A 19,036-nucleotide genomic window follows, 5' to 3' on the forward strand; every position below is an offset into this window, starting at 1 on the left:
AAGGCAGACACCCTGGTTTCCTGTGCTGAGTCCCTCCCTCGTGCTGGGAGGTCATGTCATCTTTCTCAGGCAGACCTTTGCTCTCCAGGCCAGTTTTGCCTGGGGTGAAGAGTTGACCCACCCTATTGGAAAATACCTTGCCCCTGGGGTGGCGTTTCTGAGGCCCAGTAACAGACCGACAAGAACAATTAGCCTCCAGGCAGAAGCAATTGCCCCGCCCTGTTGGAAAACCTCTGGGCCACACCTGTGGACGATTGCATAAGGCAGTGGTTCTCAGCCCCGACCCTCTAATACAGTTCCTCATGTTGTGGTGACCCCCAACCATAACATTTTCGTTGCTACTTCATAACTGTAATTTTGCTACTGTTATGAATCATAATGTAAATATCTGATATGCAGGATGTCTTAGGTGACCCCTGTGAAAGGGTCGTTCCACCCCCAAAGGGGTCACGACCCACAGGTTGAGAACCACTGGCCTACCTAAGGGCTATTCAAGACCAAATGCAAGCAGAGGCGGTCTCTGGAGGCTTTGCATCTCTTCCTGATCTAATTAGAAACAGAGTTTGACATTGTCCTGCACTAGAGATTCTAATGCATAGTCAGAAACCCAAACAGGCAGCCAAAACGGGAAGACAAAAGCAACCCCCAAGTGAAAGAACAAGAGAATTCTCCCGAAGAGAGAAGTGAAATGGAGATAAGACATTTATCTGACCCTAGCCGGTTTCGCTCAGTGGATAGAGCTTTGGCCTGCCGACCGGAGGGTCCCAGGTTCGATTCCGGTCCAGGGCATGTACCTCGGTTGTGGGCACATACCCAGTAGGAGGTGTGCAGGAGGCAGCTGATCCATGTTTCTCTCTCATCGATGTTTCCAACTATCCCTTTCCTTCCCTCTCTGTAAAAAATCAATAAATTATATTTTTTAAAAAGAAATTTATTTGATATAGAGTTCAGAATAATAATGGGAAAGGACTTCAACAGCATGAACCAAACACTGGATTCCTGATCAAACCTGCCTCTTCTGAGCTCTCTTGTAATGCACAGAGAGCATGCAGCCCAACACCGGGCCCAAAGGCTGAATTCCTGAGAGGAGCCGTCTCTTCTGCGCCCTCTTGTGGTGCATGAAGAACATGCAGCCCCATGTGTGGACCAAAGGCGGAATTCCTGATGGGAGCTGTCTCTTCTGCGCCCTCTTGTGGTGCATGAAGAACATGCAGCGCAGCCCATCAGCACGCCCCGTACCTCAGCTGCTTCTGCACTTGGCTGCCCTTTTGGCATCATCAATAACTTGACCCGAGAGCATTTGCTAGAAGTGCTGTTCGGGAGGAACCCAAGCCAAACTGGGAGCCTAGTTTCAATGACTGTATTAACTTTCCCAGGGATTTGGACGTGGCATTACATTACAGCAGGCGTCCTCAAACTACGGCCCGCGGGCCACAGGCGGGTGTTTTTGCCGTTTTGTTTTTTTACTTCAAAATAAGATATGTGCCGTGTGCATAGGAATTTGTTCATAGTTTTTTTAAAACTACAGTCCGGCCCTCCCACGGTCTGAGGGACAGTGAACGGGCCCCCTGTTTAAAAAGTGTGAGGACCCCTGCATTACAGCGTGTACAGAAGCTGCTGAGCATTTGGTCTGGAACAGCGATATTTAACCTTTTCATCTTGTGGCACAGAAAACTCGGCGGCAACCCCCAAAACACAGCTTTTGCCCATCTGACAGAGAAAATAGCCACACTTTTGATTCAATGACACCCGAAGGCTATTGTGTTCGCTGTTGTCATTGTTTTAATTTGACAAACTAAGGGCAAGAGGCCGGTGCCCCTGACCAAGCAGGCGGGAACTGGTGCTGTGCATATTCCCGTGGCGCAGAGGGTGGAAGCCACGGGCTAGAAGGCAGTCTTCCACTCCCAAGGGCACGCACTCGCTTCTCTTTTCACAAAGAGGGCCCTCGGGGAGATGCGCTGACATGGTGAGGAGAGTGAGCCTGGGGGACGGACGGGACACCTTGACCGAGGAGCTGGGAAGGTGAGAACACACTTCTGAGGAACGAGGGCTGTGGAGCCGGAGGATGGGGGGCGGGCCCCTTCCCTGTCACAGGTCTCCCTGGATTTTGGGAACAGCTTCCGCCTCATTGGCCTGGCGGGACCCGCTTGCAATGTGGATTTCGATCGTGCTGGCATCGGACCCTGGAGAGGAAGAGAGAGAAGGCTGCGAGGGTGTGGTGTCCTGGGAGGCGTGGCGTGAGCTGCACGAGGTCACAGTGCGTGTGGTGGCTGCCTGGCCACTGCGCTCCGCTCCAGGAGATGCCCAACGCGAGGGAGACCCCCTTCCGTCAAACCCAGATCCCTCCGAGGGGTCCTTTCATGGGTGATGCCGCGTGGTTTGGGGGGAGAGCAGTGGGTTATCAGTAGAATGAGAGCAAACGTCCGGCCCTGGCCGGTGTGGCTCAGTGGATAGAGCAGCGGTCTGTGGACTGAAGGGTCCCAGGTTGGATTCTGGTCAAGGGCACATGCCCAGGTTGTGGGCTCGATCCCCAGAAGGGGGCGTGCAGGAGGCAGCGCATCCATGTTTCTGTCATCATTGGTGTTTCTCTCTCTCTCCTCCCTCTCTGAAATCAGAAATACATATTTTTAAATGCTGAAAGGAAGGGCAGATGATGAACTACAAGACTGGCATCAGTGTGGGGCACTGCGATGTTCCATGTACACCCGACGGGCGTGAGGGAGGTCACCTTGGTTGCTGACGGCCTTTGCGGGGGAGCCCTGGACCCCGCAGCTCGCCTGCCCCGAAGCCAGGGCCTCACCTCCCGACAGCATGCTCAGAGCCTCGTCCGACGTGTGCCCGCCCACACGCGCCACCTTCCTGGAAGCGGGGCTGCCACCGGGCACGCAGGGGCCCTGGTGGGCAGGGCAGGCCCGCTCGGCGGCCGAGCTGGTCATGGGCTCCCACTGGATCTCCTTCCTGGGAGACTGGACGTCCAGGCGGCATCCGGTCCAGCCGTAGAAGGCCAGCGACAAGAGGAACCCTTGGGCGGGATTCAGGATGCCCTGGAGGGGACAGGGAGAGCGCCGGTGAGCGCGGGCAGCCGGTGGCCAGACCCTGGGCGCTGCAGGCGCCCCCTGCTGGCCTCTCCTGGAGTGGCTCCCGAGGCCACGGCGGGCAGGGAACCGGTCCTCCTGTGCGGTACCCACACCAGAGCTGAGCCACGGCACCAAGCCACTGCCAGGCACAGCCCGGGGGAGGCAGGAGCGCTGGTCTTGCTTTCAAGTCCTTGCGAATCAGATTGCCTCCAATTCTGAAGCGCCGTCAAAATCAATCCTGTGGAGGACGCCGTGTGTTTTTCCGCTGAGAGCTCCTGTTTGCATTTCATTTTTATTTTTATGGATTTCAGAGAGGAAGGGAGAGAAACAGAAACATCCATGATGAGAGCATCATGGACCGGCTGCCTCCTGCACGGCCCCACATGGGGATGGAGCCAGTGTGCCGTGGTGTTGTTACAGCCCTCGTGTAGGAGTTCTGCTTCTGGCCCAGGCCTGTGGTGGACGTGGGTCTGATGTTTTGTGTTTTTTTTTAAAAAAATTATTTTTATTGATTTCAGAGAGAAAGGAAAAGGGAGAGAGAGAAACATCAATGGTGAGAGAGAATCACAGATCAGCTGCCTCCTGCACGCCCCCTACTGGAGATCGAGCCCGAAACCCGGGCCTCTGCCCTGACCGGGAATCGAACCGTGACCTCCTGGTTCCTAGGTGGACACTCACCCCCTGAGCTGGTGTGTGTATCTTTATTATAAACGTCATCTAACGGAAGCCCTGGGGAGAGGGGGTCCACCCATGTGCTTCCACCTGACCGTCGCGTGTATTTCTAGCCAATACGTTTTGACGTGTGTTATTATGTAGTTGTATTTAGTATAACATTTTACGTTTATAATTTTTTTAACAATCCTTACCAGAGGATAATTTTTCCATTGATTTCCAGAGAGAGCGGAAGGAGAGAAACATCGACGTGAGAGAGAGACACTGAGCCAAACCGGCAGGGCTACATTGATAACCTTTCAAAACGTATTTTTACGTTCATTTCAGAGAGAGGTAGAGAGAGAGAGAGAAACATCAATGAGAGAGAAACAGGGACGGGCTGCCTCCTGCACGCCCCCTCCTGGGCATGTGCCCTGAGCGGGAATGGAACCGGCATCTTTCGGTGCAGGGATGACGCTCAACCCACTGAGTCTCACCGGCCGGGGCTGGTTTTCATTTTGCAAGAGGAAAATTTAAAATCAGGATTGACCTACCATAATAAACCACGTGGTCTTGGCCGCATTTCGGACAGATTTCAAAGCGCCGCCTTTGATGTCCGGTTGCATCTCCAGGTAGAAGAGAAGGCTTTCGTTGATGATGTTCGACAGCCAACTGTGAGCAAGACAAGGGCCCGCCCACCGGTGAGGACACCAGCCGCAGAGGGCGGGGTTAGGCGCTGGGGGAGGGGGCGTGTCTCCCCAGAGCTCACGGTCCTCCAGGGGTGGCCTCAAGCACTGCCCCGCCTCATCAGAATTTGACGGAAAGACCCACAGCTGCTTCCCCCCACAGACAGACCCTCCATCAATCCCGAAGGCGGTCTTCCTTTGAAGCGTGGCCTATGGTTTGGAACGAGACCAAAGCAAACCTTATCTGACATTTGATGTCCGGATGTTTGTTTGTTTGTTTGTTTGAATCCTCACGCGAGGATATTTTTCCATTGATTTTTAGGGGGAGTGGGAGAGAGAGGGACAGACAGGGACAAACATCGACGTGAGAGGAGCACATCGATTGGTTGCCTCCTGCAGGAGCCCCGACCAGGGCCTGGGCCGGGGAGGAGCCTGCGACCCAGGTACGTGCCCTTGACCGGAATCGGACCTGGGACCCTTTGGTCCGCAGGCCGACGCTCTGTCCACTGGGCCACAGCGGCCAGGGCTGATGTCCGAAGGTTTTGGTGTGATTGTCGGGAGGCACTGAGACCGGCAAGGCCAGCTCGCAGGGTTTTGAGAGAAATAATGACGCCTCCCCTCGCAGTGCCCGAGCCTCCTGGCATCACATGAGTGGCCACGCCCACAAGGCAGGCCGCCAAGGGACACATTGCTTTACGGCAGCTAAGGGTTTTCTGATTGTAGCCTGCTGCCGTGCATGGGGCACAGTCTATTTCCTTCTCTCTTTCAAAAAATACATTTTTATTGATGTCAGAGAGGAAGGGAGAGGGAGAGGGAGAAAAACATCAGTGATGAGAGAGAACCACGGATCGGCTGCCTCCTGCACGCCCGCTACAAGGGATTGAGCCTGCAACCCGGGCATGTGCCCTTGACCGGAATCAAACCCATGACTCTTCAGTCCACAGGCTGATGCTCTATCCATTGAGCCACACTGGCCAGGGCAACACAGGTCAATTTCAAAGCATCCACGTTGGGCAGAAGGCCTGCGGTGGGGAAACCGAGGAGAGAGAAATTGCTCTCTACCCTTCGGGCCTGAGCTCTGACGCGTCCCCCTCAAAGCCGTGCCCTTGTCCTTGGAGCTTCTTAGACACAGGCATCTGGTGCCAAGACTGACAGGAGTGGTGGACTGAGAAGGCGGGGCCAATGCTGTGTTTCCATGGTAACCTGGCAGGGGGACCCGGATGCTGGGGCTGGGATTGTGAAGCCGGGGTGTGTTCTGAGGGCTTCCCGGCGCATCTCCGTGGATCTGGCTCTTCCCGGAGGCAGAGGGGCTGCGGGCTCGCCTGCTGTCCTGCCTGCATTTCCTCCCATGGCCCCTAGCCCGGAGCAAAGGTGTCCTCGCCAGAGACTCCTCCCTTGGGCCCTGGCCGGTGTGGCTCAGTGGCTAGAGGGGCGGCCTGCGGACTAAAGGGTCCAGGATTTGTTCTGGTCAAGGGCACATGCCCGGGTTGCGGGCTCCTCCCCAGGAGGGGGCGCGCAGGAGGCAGCTAATCAATGATTCTCTCTCATCATTGATGTTTCTCTCTCTCTCCTCTCCCTTCCTCTCTGAAATCAATAAAAAATACACACACACACACACACACTCACACACTCACACACACACACACACTCACACACACACACACTCACACACACACACACACACACTCACACACACACACACTCACACACACACACTCACACACACACTCACACACACACACTCACACACACACACACACTCACACACACACACACACACTCACACACACACACACACTCACACACACACACACACTCACACACACACACTCACACACACACACACACACACACACACACACACTCACACACACACACACACACACACACACTCACACACACACACACACACACTCACACACACACACACTCACACACTCACACACACACACTCACACACACACACACACTCATCCCCCTGGAACTCTCGGGTCCCTCGTGGACAAGCACATGGGCCAGGGGCTTGCATGTGCCCTCCCTCCCGGTGACAGGAACGAGGAGCAGAAGGCAGGTTACCAGACGACGACAACCAGCATGATTTTGAAGAACCGGGTCTTGATCATGGCTCCCATCCGCCTCTCCTTCTCCGTGTACACGCCTTGTCTCCCTTTGAGTAACGAGGCCACTGTGGAGAGAGGGGCAGGCGCGCTGCTCAGGACGAGGCGGGTGAGCCCCGGAGCGGCCCGATGCTAACATCTTACACGACCTGGCGACCTCTGTCAGCGCCGAGGACACCGGATTTTAAAAATATATATTTTATTGATTTCTTACAGAGAGGGAGAGAGAGTTAGAAACATCGATCAGCTGCCTCCTGCACCCCCCCCCCCACTGGGGATGTGCCCGCAACCAAGGTACATGCCCTCGACCGGAATCGAACCCGGGACCCTTCAGTCCGCAGGCCGATGCTCCATCCACTGAGCCAAAGCGGTTAGGGCTGAAGAAACCAGATTTTATTTGGGCTTTACTAGGGCAGGAGCTCCGTTTTAAAGATGTACATTCTCTGTGGGAACAATGAGCCCTAGCTGGCTGGCGTGCTCAGTGGATAGAGCGTTGGCCCGCGGGTCACAGGTTCAATTCCTGGCCAAGGGCACGTACCTGGCTTGCAAGTTCCATCCCAGGCCCTGGTCAGGGCGCGGTTGGGAGGCAGCCAGTCAACGGGTCTCTCCACATCCGCGTTTCTCCCGCTCTCTCTCCCTTCCCCTCTGTCGGGAGATCAATGGGAACCATCCTCGGGTGAGGATTGAAGAAACACGTTTCAAGTTCTCCATCACGACTGACGCTCAGCGCCGCCCTGGTTCTCACTCTGCGGGAGGGGTTCCCTGGGAGGCGGTGACGCCCAGACCCCTCGCAGTGCGTCCTGCTCACCGGCCCCTCCGCCCAGGCGCACCTGCGCTCTGCCTCCGCCTCCTGCGCGGCTGACCGGCCGGCCACGTGCGTGCGTTCTAGGAGCCGGCAGCCCCGGGCCTCCCCTTCCCCATTCCTCCCCACGCCCCTCCGCCCGCTCCCGCCTCGTCCAGCTTCCCCAGCTGCTCCCGGGCGGCCAGGGAGCCCCGGAGGCGGGGAGCCGCCGGCAGGGGCCGCCTGGAGGGGCCGCCGGCCAGGGACGTGCCCCCGGTGTGCACCGCTGCCCGCCCCCCCCCCCCCCCGCCCCGCGTCCTGCTTCTGCCCCAGAGGGCGATGGTGAGGGCAGCGGCCCCGGATCATTCCAGAAGGACAGCACGTGTCCCGCCCCGGAGCCTCACCTGCCGTGAGCGTCTTCCCGAACAGGACGGGGTTGGCCAGCAGCACCAGCAGCAGCGGCAGGTAGGCGCTCACGTAGTGCGGGACGGCGTGCGCCGGGCCCCGCTCGCACCTGCCGGAGGCCCCGCTCAGCCCGGGGAACGCGCTCCGCTGGGCGCGGCCGGGGCGGGGAGGCCCGGGGACCGCAGAGTCGCCGCCGGGAGGGAGGTGGATCGGGCCGCCGTGTGGGAAGAGCGGGGGAGGGGAGGGGGCGCCCCTGGGGCTGCCCGCTGGAGCCCCCGCAGTCCCCCGGGAAACGGGAGAAGGGCAAGGACCCGGGTGGTGGACCCCTCCCCGCCCCCCAGTCTCTGCTCACGCGAACATCACGCAGCCCACGGGACAAGGCCGCTCGGGGAGCCGGCCAGTGGCCCCCGGTTCTCACGGTTAAGGGGAGCCGTCATTGTGTGGCTCTTTGCAAGGAGAGGGACGGACGGGGTTCCGGTTGGCTCGGGGGTGCCACCCAGGTGTGTTCCCACCAGGTGAGAGATGCAGAAGGCAGAGGGGGAGTGGCAGAGGCAGGGAGAAGGGAAGGCAAAGGGGAGAGGGCTGCTCAGGCCCAAGAAGGAGGGGGAGGAGCAGGTGGGAAGGGGGAGGGCAGGTGGGAGGCCCAGGTGGGAGGGGGAGGAGCAGGTGGGAGGAGCAGGTGGGAGAGGGAGGGGTAAGTGGGAGGGGGAGGGGCAGGTAGGAAGGGGAGGGCAGGGGGGAGGGTGAGGGGAAGGGGCAGGTGGGAGATCAAGAAGCAGGTGGGAGGAGCAGGTGGGAGAGGGAGGGGTAGGTGGGAGGGGGAGAGGCAGGTGGGAGGGGGAGGAGCAGGTGGGAGGAGCAGGTGGGAGGGAAAGGGGTAAGTGGGAGGGGGAGGGGCAGGTAGGAAGGGGAGGGCAGGGGGGAGAGGAAGGGGTAGGGGCAGGTGGGAGATCAAGAAGCAGGTGGGAGGAGCAGGTGGGAGAGGGAGGGGTAGGTGGGAGGGGGAGAGGCAGGTGGGAAGGGGAGGGCCAGGGGGAGGGGGAGGGGCAGGGGGCAGGGGAAGGGCAGGGGGAGGGGAAGAGCTGGTGGCCTCGGCAGGAGAAGTGACAAAAGGCAAAGGCCCTTGTGTTGGTGGAGCCCGGGGGCGGGGACCGCGGCGGGAGATGAAGCGCGGGGTGGGGAGGTGGGCCGCCTTCCGCAGCCGCCTTACCTGGACAGGGACGGGTGGTAGAGCATGAGCAGCCCCTCGGCGCAGAGCAGCGCGGCCAGCCCCCAGGCCATGAGGTGGTAGAGCAGGATGATGCTAGGAGAGAGCCGCCTCAGCCTCAGCCGCAGCCGCAGCCAGGGCGGCCCCGCGGCCCCCAGCCCGCATCCCATCCGGGCCGGGAGCTGCCTTGTTTGCCTCTCAGCTGTTCTTTCACTGGGGTGTTCATACAACAAAACCAACCCAGCAAGTGGCGAGCACTCCAGCCGAGCCCGCTGAGCCCGGCCCCGCGGGGAGTCCTGGGCCCTCCCCGCCAGCTGGTCTCTTCATTGCGCCTGCGCTTGCCCCACGCTGCCCTTGCCCTGCATCCTGGGTCTGCCTCCTGGTGAGGAGCGAGCCCGGGAAGCCACTCCCTGACAGGCCCAGCGCGCTGCTCCTCGGCGCACTGAGCTCCCAGGTGGGTTCTAGACACTCCCCTGGGTGTGAAGAGGGCTCCCTGACTTCCGGTCTTGGCTCCTCAGGGCTCTACCTGCCCCCCAGATCCAGACAGCGCTCAGGCCCCAGCCCCCCCCCCCCCCCCCAGGTGCGGGGGAAGCAATGCGCTCTCCTCCTACAGCATGAGGCACACACCCCTTCCACTTCCTTTCGGTGTTCAAAGGCTCCTCTTGTCCAGATAACTGGAATGCAGGTGTGATGTCTGTACTTGTGTCACAGCTCTGATCCCCCCAAAACTGAGGGACCCATCAACCAAGGACGCGCGCTGGCACTGGCTTTGGGGACAAGGCCTTCTCACGCAGCTACCTGCCCACCCACAGCTTTTTCCTCTTGGTAACACAGCCTGGATGGCGTGCAGAGCAGCCGCGTGCTTGGCTCCCCGGCTATATTTCTCACCTCCTCTTGCAGCAGTGTGATTGGCTGACCAGCCATATTTCTGACTGCTTCTTACAGCTAAGTGTGGCCATGAAGCTAATACTATGGAAGTGGGATTGTTGTGTGAAACTCCCAAGGAGGCTGGTTCGAGGGAGGAGCCTTTTGCATTGCTCCCTTCCCCCTTCCTGCTGCCTGGAATGCAGGTGTGATGGCTGGAGCTTCAGCAGCTCTATTGGGCCACGAGACACTAAGGATACAAGTCACACAATGGGATTGTGGAGCAGGAAGAAAGGAGCTGGGGTCCCTGATGTCCAGCATGAGGCCTGGGTTGCCTACCTCAGGCCTCTTTAAGCATGATACAGAGATTCCCATATTGTTTATATCATTATTTTATGACTTAACTAGAGGCCCCGTGCATGGGACAGGGAGGGGTCCCCTCAGCCCAGCCTGCACCCTCTCCAATCTGGGAGCCCCAGTCAGACATCCCTCTCACAATCTGGGACCACTGACTGCTAACTGCTCACCTGCCTGCCTGCCTTATCGCCCCTAACTGCCCCCCGCCCCTGCAGGCCTGGTCATCCCCAACTGCCCCCACCCTGCTGGCCTAGTCGCCCCCAACTGCTCCCCCCCCTCCCCCGCTGGCCTGTTCACCCCTCACTGCCCACCTCTGCCGGCCTGTTCACCCCTCACTGCCCACCTCTGCCGGCCTGGTCACCCCTCACTGCCCCCCCCCATGCCGGCCTGGTCACCCCCAACTGCTCCCCCTACGGGCCTGGTTGCCCCACACAGCCTGCTGTTTGGTTGTTTAGTCACCCCTCACTGACCCCCCTGCCGGCCTGGCCGCCCCACGCAGCCTGTTCAGTCGTCCATTCGGTTGCAATGGTCGCTGAGGCTTTTATATATATATAGATGATGTCATAATATTTAATGATGCCATGTACATAGGGAATAGCAACGATTTTAGAGCAGGGATCTAAGATAGCCCAATGTGTTCTACAGCGTGACTGTACCCTTCTTTGGTTACTGTATTGGTTTGAAAAGGGGATTCATTCACAACTTGTGCCCCGACAACTGGATAGCTACATGAAGAAGAATAAAGGGGCCTTTCCCTCGCCTGCACACAAAAATCCATTCAAAATGGACCAGAGACCGCATTCAAAGCGCGCAAACCATAAAACTCTCAGAAGAAGACACAGATATAGATCTTTGTGACCCTGCGTGAGGCAAGGGTTTCTTAGGTGACAGCGAAACCACAACAAACAAACAAACAAATAATTGGACTCCATCAAAATTAACAACCTTTGTGCTTCGAAACATGTCATCACGTGGAAAGACAAGCCACTGATTAGCAGCAGGTATTTGTCAACTATAGGAATAAGAAGGTACTTGTATCTGGAATATATAAAGAACCCCCACAGCTCAATAATAAAGAGACCAATAGACCGATTAAAAATGGCCAAAGGCCCTAACCGGTTTGGCTCAGTGGATAGAGCGTTGGGTCCCAGCTTCGATTCTGGTCAAGGGCATGTACCTTGGTTGCAGGCACATCCCCAATAGGGGGTGTGCAGGAGGCAGCTGATCTATGTTTCTTTCTCATCGATGTTTCTCTCCCATCGATGTTTCTAACTCTCTATCCCTCTTCCTTCCTCTCTGCAAAAATTCAATAAAAAATATATTTTTTAAAAAAATGGCCAAAGGAACGGAATAGAAAGTTCCCCAAAGAAGGTGTGCCAATGGCCAGTAAGGGCAGGAGAAGATGCTCACCCTCATTAGTCATCGGGGAAATCAAAACCACAGTGAGCCTTGGCCAGTCTGGCTCAGTGGATAGAGCCTCGGCCTGCGGACAGAAGGGTCCCGGGTTTGGTTCCGGTCAAGGGCACATACCTTGGTTGCAGGCGCCTTCCCAGCCCTCGCCCTGGTCAGGGTGCCTGCAGGAGGCAACCCATCGGTGTGTTTCTCTCACATCGATGTTTCTCTCTGTCTCTCACTTTTTAGAGAGTGGAAGAGGTGAACTTTGTGTAGGTGAGGAAAAGGCACACCTTTGTTCTTTTCTATGTCGATATCCAGTTGTCTGAGCCAGGGTGAGGATTAAACACAAAACAAAACACACAAACCAACCCACGGTGAGATCCCACTGCACACACCAGGATGGCTAACCCTCAAAACCAAACACATACACCGAAAGTAACACGTGTCCTCGGCACGGATGTGGGGAAAGCAGAGCCATCGCGCCCAGCTGCTGAGAGAGCACACGGCGCACCGGTGGGGAGCAGCTCAGCAGCTCCTCACGCGGTTATACTCAGGGCCGTGATGGCCCGAGACCTGCGCCCGGCGCTCCCACCCGGGGATATGCGGAAAGCGCGCGTCCACTCGCGTCCACATGTCACTGCAGCTCTATTCCTGATCGCCAAGCACGGGCCGCCCGCTCCGTGCCCATCAGTGATAAACGGATACGATGCCCACGGCCCTGCAGTGGGACATTGTGGACAGCGCCTGGGAAGGCACATGGGCATTTCTTTCATTGTCATCAGCTGAACTCAGGGCGACAGGCAGAGCCACGCCCTGGGCCCTGGGAACATGCTTCCCCTAAAAGGCTGGACACGTTATCAGCTTGGCCTTCATGTCAGCCCAGGTGTCGTGACTTTGATATGTAAATCCAGTCAAGCACCAGGAATGCTCGGGCCTACTCAAGAATGCAAATAAGCTCCTTTGATCCTAAGTTTTGGGGGTACTTCCTGGTATTGGGGGTATAAATGAATGTGCTGCGTGGGCTCGGGGTCCCTGTCCCTCCATCAGAGTGGCAGCGTCCCACCTGGCTCCCAGCTTTGTTTCTATTTCTGCGTCTTTCTTTCTTTCTTTTATTTCTTAATCCCCAGCTCCTCCACTCAGGAACCGGACCCGTTCCTTTTCCGTGCTGGACGCGGAAAGGAGAGAACACCCTACAAGACGAACAGGCGTGAAGCGCTGATAGCTGCTGCACGTGGACACCCCTTGGAAATGTTATGTGAAGTTTAGGAAGCCGACACAAAAGGTTGTGTAGCTATGATTCCGTTTATGGGAAACATCCGGAGCAGGCAGATCTAGACACAGGGAGTAGATTAGCAGCTGTGGGGGGCCGAGGAGAGGGGAGAATGGACAGTGACTACTAACCAGCACAGACATTGGGGGCGGGGGGGGGGGTTAAAGTGTCATAAACTAGAGATGGTGATGGAGGCACAATTCCGGGAATTCACTACAAGACAATGGATCTTTGTTGTTAATCCTCACCCGAGGATATTTTCCCACCGATTTTCAGAGAGAGTGGAAGGGAGGGGGAGAGACACAGAGAGAGAAACACAGATGTGAGAGAGGCACAGCCACGGGTTGCACGCACCACTCCTCCCCCACTGGACCGGGGATCAGGCTCAAAGGGGAGGGGCTGTCCCTGTGAGGCTGCAGGTGTCTGTCTGGCCATGAGACCTGGCTAGATGGCCGCACACCTCTCCCGGGACCAGGCCACCAGAGCGGCCCCCTCCTCCGCCTACCTCAGTCCCGATGACCTCCGGATCACCAGGTAGGCGTCCACCGCGTAGCAGAACAGCCACCAGAAGCAGGTGCTGTAGAGCAGCTGGATCCACACCTGTGGGCGGGAGGCGGCCTTCAGGGCCCCAGGGCCCGGGCGCCAGGCTGCCCCAAGCAGGAGCTGAGCCTCGCCGCCCGCTGACCTCAGGAGGCGCCCAGGGCAGCCTGGGACACACGGGGCAGGCCTGGCAACCAGGGCGGGTGTGGCGGGGACAGGTGCGCGCCTCTGTCCGGGTCTGCTCAGCGCCTGCCCCGCAAGCCCAGCAATGGCTCAGCTGTGGGGCGTGCACCGCCCGAGGGCTCACAGGGTCTCGGGGCCAGAAGGGCTTTTACTGAGAACGAAGGGGTGTGGGCAGGAAAGGAGAGGGGCCTTCTCATAGGAGGGGAAGGGAGGCTCCTGTGTGAGAAGCTGAAGCGATGCTCTGGGGATGCAGTGGGGATGCTCTGGGGATGCAGTGGGGATGCTCCGGGGATGCAGTGGGGATGCAGTGGGGATTCTCCAGGGATGCAGTGGGGATGCTCTGGGGATGCTGTGGGGATGCAGTGGGGATGCAGTGGGGATGCTCTGGGGATGCTCTGGGGATGCAGTGGGGATGCTCTGGGGATGCTCTGGGGATGCAGTGGGGATGCAGTGGGGATGCAGTGGGGATGCAGTGGGGATGCTCTGGGGATGCTCTGGGGATGTTGCGGGGATGCTGTGGGGATGCTGTGGGGATGCTCTGGGGATGCTGTGGGGATGCTCTGGGGATGCTCTGGGGATGCAGTGGGGATGCTCTGGGGATGCTCTGGGGATGCAGTGGGGATGCTCTGGGGATGTTGCGGGGATGCAGTGGGGATGCAGTGGGGATGCTCTGGGGATGTTGCGGGGATGCAGTGGGGATGCAGTGGGGATGCTCTGGGGATGTTGCGGGGATGCAGTGGGGATGCAGTGGGGATGCAGTGGGGATGCAGTGGGGATGCTCTGGGGATGTTGCGGGGATGCAGTGGGGATGCAGTGGGGATGCTCTGGGGATGCTCTGGGGATGCAGTGGGGATGCTCTGGGGATGTTGCGGGGATGCAGTGGGGATGCAGTGGGGATGCAGTGGGGATGCAGTGGGGATGCTCTGGGGATGCTCTGGGGATGTTGCGGGGATGCAGTGGGGATGCAGTGGGGATGCTCTGGGGATGCTGCGGGGATGCAGTGGGGATGCAGTGGGGATGCAGTGGGGATGCTCTGGGGATGCTCTGGGGATGCAGTGGGGATGCTCTGGGGATGTTGCGGGGATGCAGTGGGGATGCAGTGGGGATGCTCTGGGGATGTTGCGGGGATGCAGTGGGGATGCAGTGGGGATGCTCTGGGGATGTTGCGGGGATGCTGTGGGGATGCAGTGGGGATGCTGTGGGGATGCTCCGGGGATGCAGTGGGGATGCAGTGGGGATGCTCCGGGGATGCAGTGGGGATGCAGTGGGGATGTTGCGGGGATGCAGTGGGGATGCTCCGGGGATGCAGTGGGGATGCAGTGGGGATGCAGTGGGGATGCTCCGGGGATGCAGTGGGGATGCAGTGGGGATGCAGTGGGGATGCTCCGGGGATGCAGTGGGGATGCTCCGGGGATGCAGTGGGGATGCTCTGGGGATGCAGTGGGGATGCAGTGGGGATGCTCTGGGGATGTTGCGGGGATGCAGTGGGGATGCTCCGGGGATGCAGTGGGGATGCTCCGGGGATGCAGTGGGGATGCTCCGGGGATGCAGTGGGGATGCTCCGGGGATGTTGCGGGGATGCAGTGGGGATGTTGCGGGGATGCAGTGGGGATGTTGCGGGGATGCAGTGGGGATGCTGCGGGGATGCAGTGGGGATGTTGCGGGGATGCAGTGGGGATGCTCCAGGGATGCAGTGGGGATGCTCTGGGGATGTTCCGGGGATGCAGTGAGGATGCCGTGGGGATGCAGTGGGGATGCTCCGGGGATGCAATGGGCAGCCTGAGGGGGCGGGCTGACAGTTCTCTACAGATGGCGCATCCAGGCAGCCTCCTTGGGCCGAGAGTGCTCACTGGGCGTTAACTTGGGGGACCATGTGTATTTAAATATATTTCATTAGGCAAAATGCAGCCAATAAGCCAGTAGCTTTCTTTTCTTTCCCCCTTCTCTCTCTCTTCCTGCCTCTCCCTCCCCCCCATCCCTGCCCCCTGCTTTCAGCCAGCTGGTTCTGACTGCAGCCTAAGGTAAGGCTTGCAGGACTGTATGCGCATGTGCTGAGGGTGAGGGAGGGAGAAGCAACACCTAAAATCACAGAGGCCCGAACCCCAGGGCCCCTGGTCATCAGTTCCGGGGAGGGAGCTGGGTCTGAGGGGGGGGGGGAGGAGAGGTAGGGGGTGGGGGAGGGAGAGGCTCTTTGAGGACCAGGGCACATCAGAAGCTCTGCGAGGGAGGAGGGGCAAACAGAGGGGGCGCACTCACCGCACTCCCCACGCAGAAGGCGGCAGGCCAGATGTCCGTCTGGTTCCCCACAGGCAGGTTCTGAACGAAGTCAGGGAAGCCTAGCCACACGGCCGCCCGGACCACGACACCTAGGCGGGAATTGGAGGCGAGAATGAGCCCATCTGTTACCCGGGCCTGATGCAGATCTATGGCTGGGTTGTTGCTCTGTGAGGGACGGATGGATGGATGGACAGATGATTCGCAGATGGACAGAAAGGGAGAGAGAAAGAAGGGGGAGAAAGAGGGGGAAGTAACGCACATGTTGGCTGCACACAGAGAGTAACTGCGATGGGGGCAAAGCCATCGACTGACTAACAAACCACCATCAGCCATAAGCGCGTTCCTGTATTTTGTGTTTATGTGGAGTTAAGAAGTGACTATGGAAATAGTAAATCAGTAACTTCTCGGCTATATACTATGTATATTTTAAAATATATTTTCATTGATTTCAGAGAGGAAGGGAAAGGGAGAGAGACAGAAACTTCAATGATTAGAGAGAAGCATGGATCAGCTGCCTCCTGCACGATCCCTACTGGGGATGGAGCCCGCAACCGGGCATGTGCCCTTGACCGGAATTGAACCGGGACCCTTCAGTCCGCAGGCTGCTCTATCCACTGAGCAACACCATCTCGGGCTTGCTATAATTTTAATGTTCGTGTTAACTCGTATTCATACAGAAAGGAATGCTAGGAAGAGCGCACTAGTGAAGTTTAGGAAGAAACTCGTTGCATCCTCTTACAACCACACTGAAGAATTTCACAAGTTCGCTGTTGACCACTTCCTTCCGACACTTACTCCTTGTGAGCTTTGATCCCCATTAGACCCAGATATGGACTCCTCCTCAAACACTACACAAACTCCAAGCGTAGGTCGAGGCTCTTGGTTAGGCAGCGCGCTTTTTCCTCGGCCCCCCGGGCCCTGGCCGGGCTCCGCTGGCTGAGCGCCACCCTGGCTGGTAACCCTGCACAACCGGCAAAGACACGGCTGTATTTTTTAGCAACAAACTTTTGTTGTTGTTACTCCTCACCCAAGGATATTTTCCCATTGATTTTTAGAGAGAGTGGAAGGGGGGAGAGAGAGAGAGAGAGAGAGAGAGAGAGAGAGAGACATCAATGTGAGAGAGACATATCGATTGGTTGCCTCCTGTATGTTCCCGCTGCAACCAAGGTATGTGTCCTTGACCGAAATCAAACCCGGGACCCTTCAATCCTCGGGCGACACTCTATCCACTGAGCCACACTGGCTGAGGCCGTTGGCCGTAACTTAGGGACTGTGTCGTTTTGCGGATCCTCTAGTCCTCCTGTCCATCCCCAGGGAACGAGCTCTCCCTTCTCTGTGCACGCACATGCCCTGCCCCCCGCCTCCCCGCCCCGCGTGCAGCCGTGGGCTCTCACCCAGGCATCAACCAGATCCCCAGATCCCACCCGCGGGCTGCGCCCCTTACCCAGGCACCAACCAGATCCCACCCGCGCGCCCTCACCCAGTTACCAACCAGATCCAACCAGATCCCACCCGCGGGCCCTCACCCAGTTACCAACCAGATCCCACCCACGCGCCCTCACCCAGTTACCAACCAGATCCAACCAGATCCCACCCGCGGGCCCTCACCCAGTTACCAACCAGATCCCACCCGCGGGCCCTCACCCAGTTACCAACCAGATCCAACCAGATCCCACCCGCGGGCCCTCACCCAGTTACCAACCAGATCCCACCCGCGGGCCCTCACCCAGTTACCAACCAGATCCAACCAGATCCCACCCGCGGGCCCTCACCCAGTTACCAACCAGATCCAACCAGATCCCACCCGCGCGCCCTCACCCAGTGACCAACCAGATCTCCCCGCGGGCTGCGCGCCCTAACTGTGCCCCAACCAGGGCCCCCCTGGGGCCGCGCGCCCTCACCCAGGCAGCCGAGCACGTCGCAGGCGACAGCGGCGCGCAGGATCCGGGTGGATGCGGGGGCGCGAGCCGCAGCCGGCGGGGATGGGGGGGACCCCGCGGGGGCCGCGGGCCGGCGGCCGGGCAGCAGCTGCAGGAGGCCGAGCGCCAGGCGGAGCGCGCCGCTGCCCAGGCACAGCGCGTTGAAGGCCCGCGGCTGGAAGCCCAGCACGAGCTGCGTGGCGGCGTCCCGCGTGGGGCAGCAGAAGGTCCCGAGGCGCGGGGAGGCCATGTCGGTGCTGAAGCCGCGGCCCAGGTCTGCCAGGACCCGCGGGCCGCCTGGGTCATGTGCGCCGGCCCGGCGGGGGGCATCATGTGCTCTGGGCTCCCCCCTGCCCCCCGCCCCTCCGGGGTTGGCAGAAAAGGCGCGGGCGCGGTGGGGCCCTGCGCCCTCTGCGAGGCCACGAGGCCTCATCCGGGCGATGCTTGATCCTGAGGGGGTGCGGGAGGGGCGCCAGAGGTCGGGAGTCAGCCTTCTCCCCTTTCACCAAACCTCCCAGGGCCTGGATTCTGCCCCCAAACTCCATCTCCTCTTACTGATCTTCCAGAAAAGCCCGCCTCGCGAGCCTGATCTCCCCTGAGGGGGCGCTGACGTTCCTAATGAGAAGGTTTGCAGGCACCAGGCGACCAGGAGCGGGGACTGGTGCGGCTGCGCAAAAGCAGTGCTTTATCCTCGCTGCACACCCCTCCCGCAAGGAAACAGGCCACAGAGGCAGCGTTTGCGTTTAAAATCCACGGATGAACCTTAAAGAAAGGGAGACTGGGCCTAACCACATACAGACACACACACACCCACACCTCACACCCACACACATACACACACCCATACACACACATACACACACCCATACACACACCACACACACACACACACACACATACACACACACACATACACACACCCACACACACTCCACACACACATACACACACCCATACACACACACATACATACCCATACACACACCACACACACCACACACACACACACATATACACACACCCATACACACACCACACACACCCATACACACACACCACACACACACAACACACACACACACACCACACACACCCATACACACACACACACACACACACACCCACACGCACACACACCACACCCCCACAAAAAACACACCACACACACATACACACACCTGTACACACACAAATACACGCACACACACACACACACACACACACACATACACACACCCATACCACACACACCCATACACATACACACACACACACACACACGCTCCCTATCAAATCTGTTCCATTCG

The 19,036-nt window shown here is 58.6% G+C and overlaps 1 protein-coding gene across 1 annotated transcript; it reads right to left on the reverse strand.

Moving 5' to 3' along the window:
• Positions 1 to 1,770: 1,770 nt before the first annotated feature.
• On the reverse strand, positions 1,771 to 17,990 carry GPR143 (G protein-coupled receptor 143). Its single transcript, XM_054720285.1, has 9 exons — positions 17,712 to 17,990; positions 15,790 to 15,899; positions 13,316 to 13,410; positions 8,928 to 9,020; positions 7,717 to 7,826; positions 6,491 to 6,599; positions 4,283 to 4,400; positions 2,801 to 3,044; positions 1,771 to 2,183 (listed from the first exon to the last, which is right to left on the reverse strand). The coding sequence occupies exons 1-9, from the start codon at positions 17,977 to 17,979 to the stop codon at positions 2,089 to 2,091; spliced, it is 1,242 nt and encodes a 413-aa protein (XP_054576260.1). The 5' UTR covers positions 17,980 to 17,990; the 3' UTR covers positions 1,771 to 2,088.
• Between the last annotated feature and the right edge of the window lie 1,046 nt (positions 17,991 to 19,036).

The sequence above is a fragment of the Eptesicus fuscus genome, chromosome 1 (genome assembly GCF_027574615.1).
Source record: "Eptesicus fuscus isolate TK198812 chromosome 1, DD_ASM_mEF_20220401, whole genome shotgun sequence".
In the NCBI taxonomy this organism is placed as follows: domain Eukaryota; kingdom Metazoa; phylum Chordata; class Mammalia; order Chiroptera; family Vespertilionidae; genus Eptesicus; species Eptesicus fuscus.

Bases quoted from the DNA above. Each gene is read 5' to 3' on its own strand.
- GPR143 (XM_054720285.1), bottom strand. From the start codon at position 17,979: ATGGCCTCCCCGCGCCTCGGGACCTTCTGCTGCCCCACGCGGGACGCC. The intron at 6,600-7,716 runs GTGAGGCTCCGG...CTCTCTCCACAG, and splicing joins CGGGAAGACGCTCACGGCAG to TGGCCTCGTTACTCAAAGGG. The intron at 4,401-6,490 runs GTAACCTGCCTT...TCTTGCTCACAG, and splicing joins ATGCTGGTTGTCGTCGTCTG to TTGGCTGTCGAACATCATCA.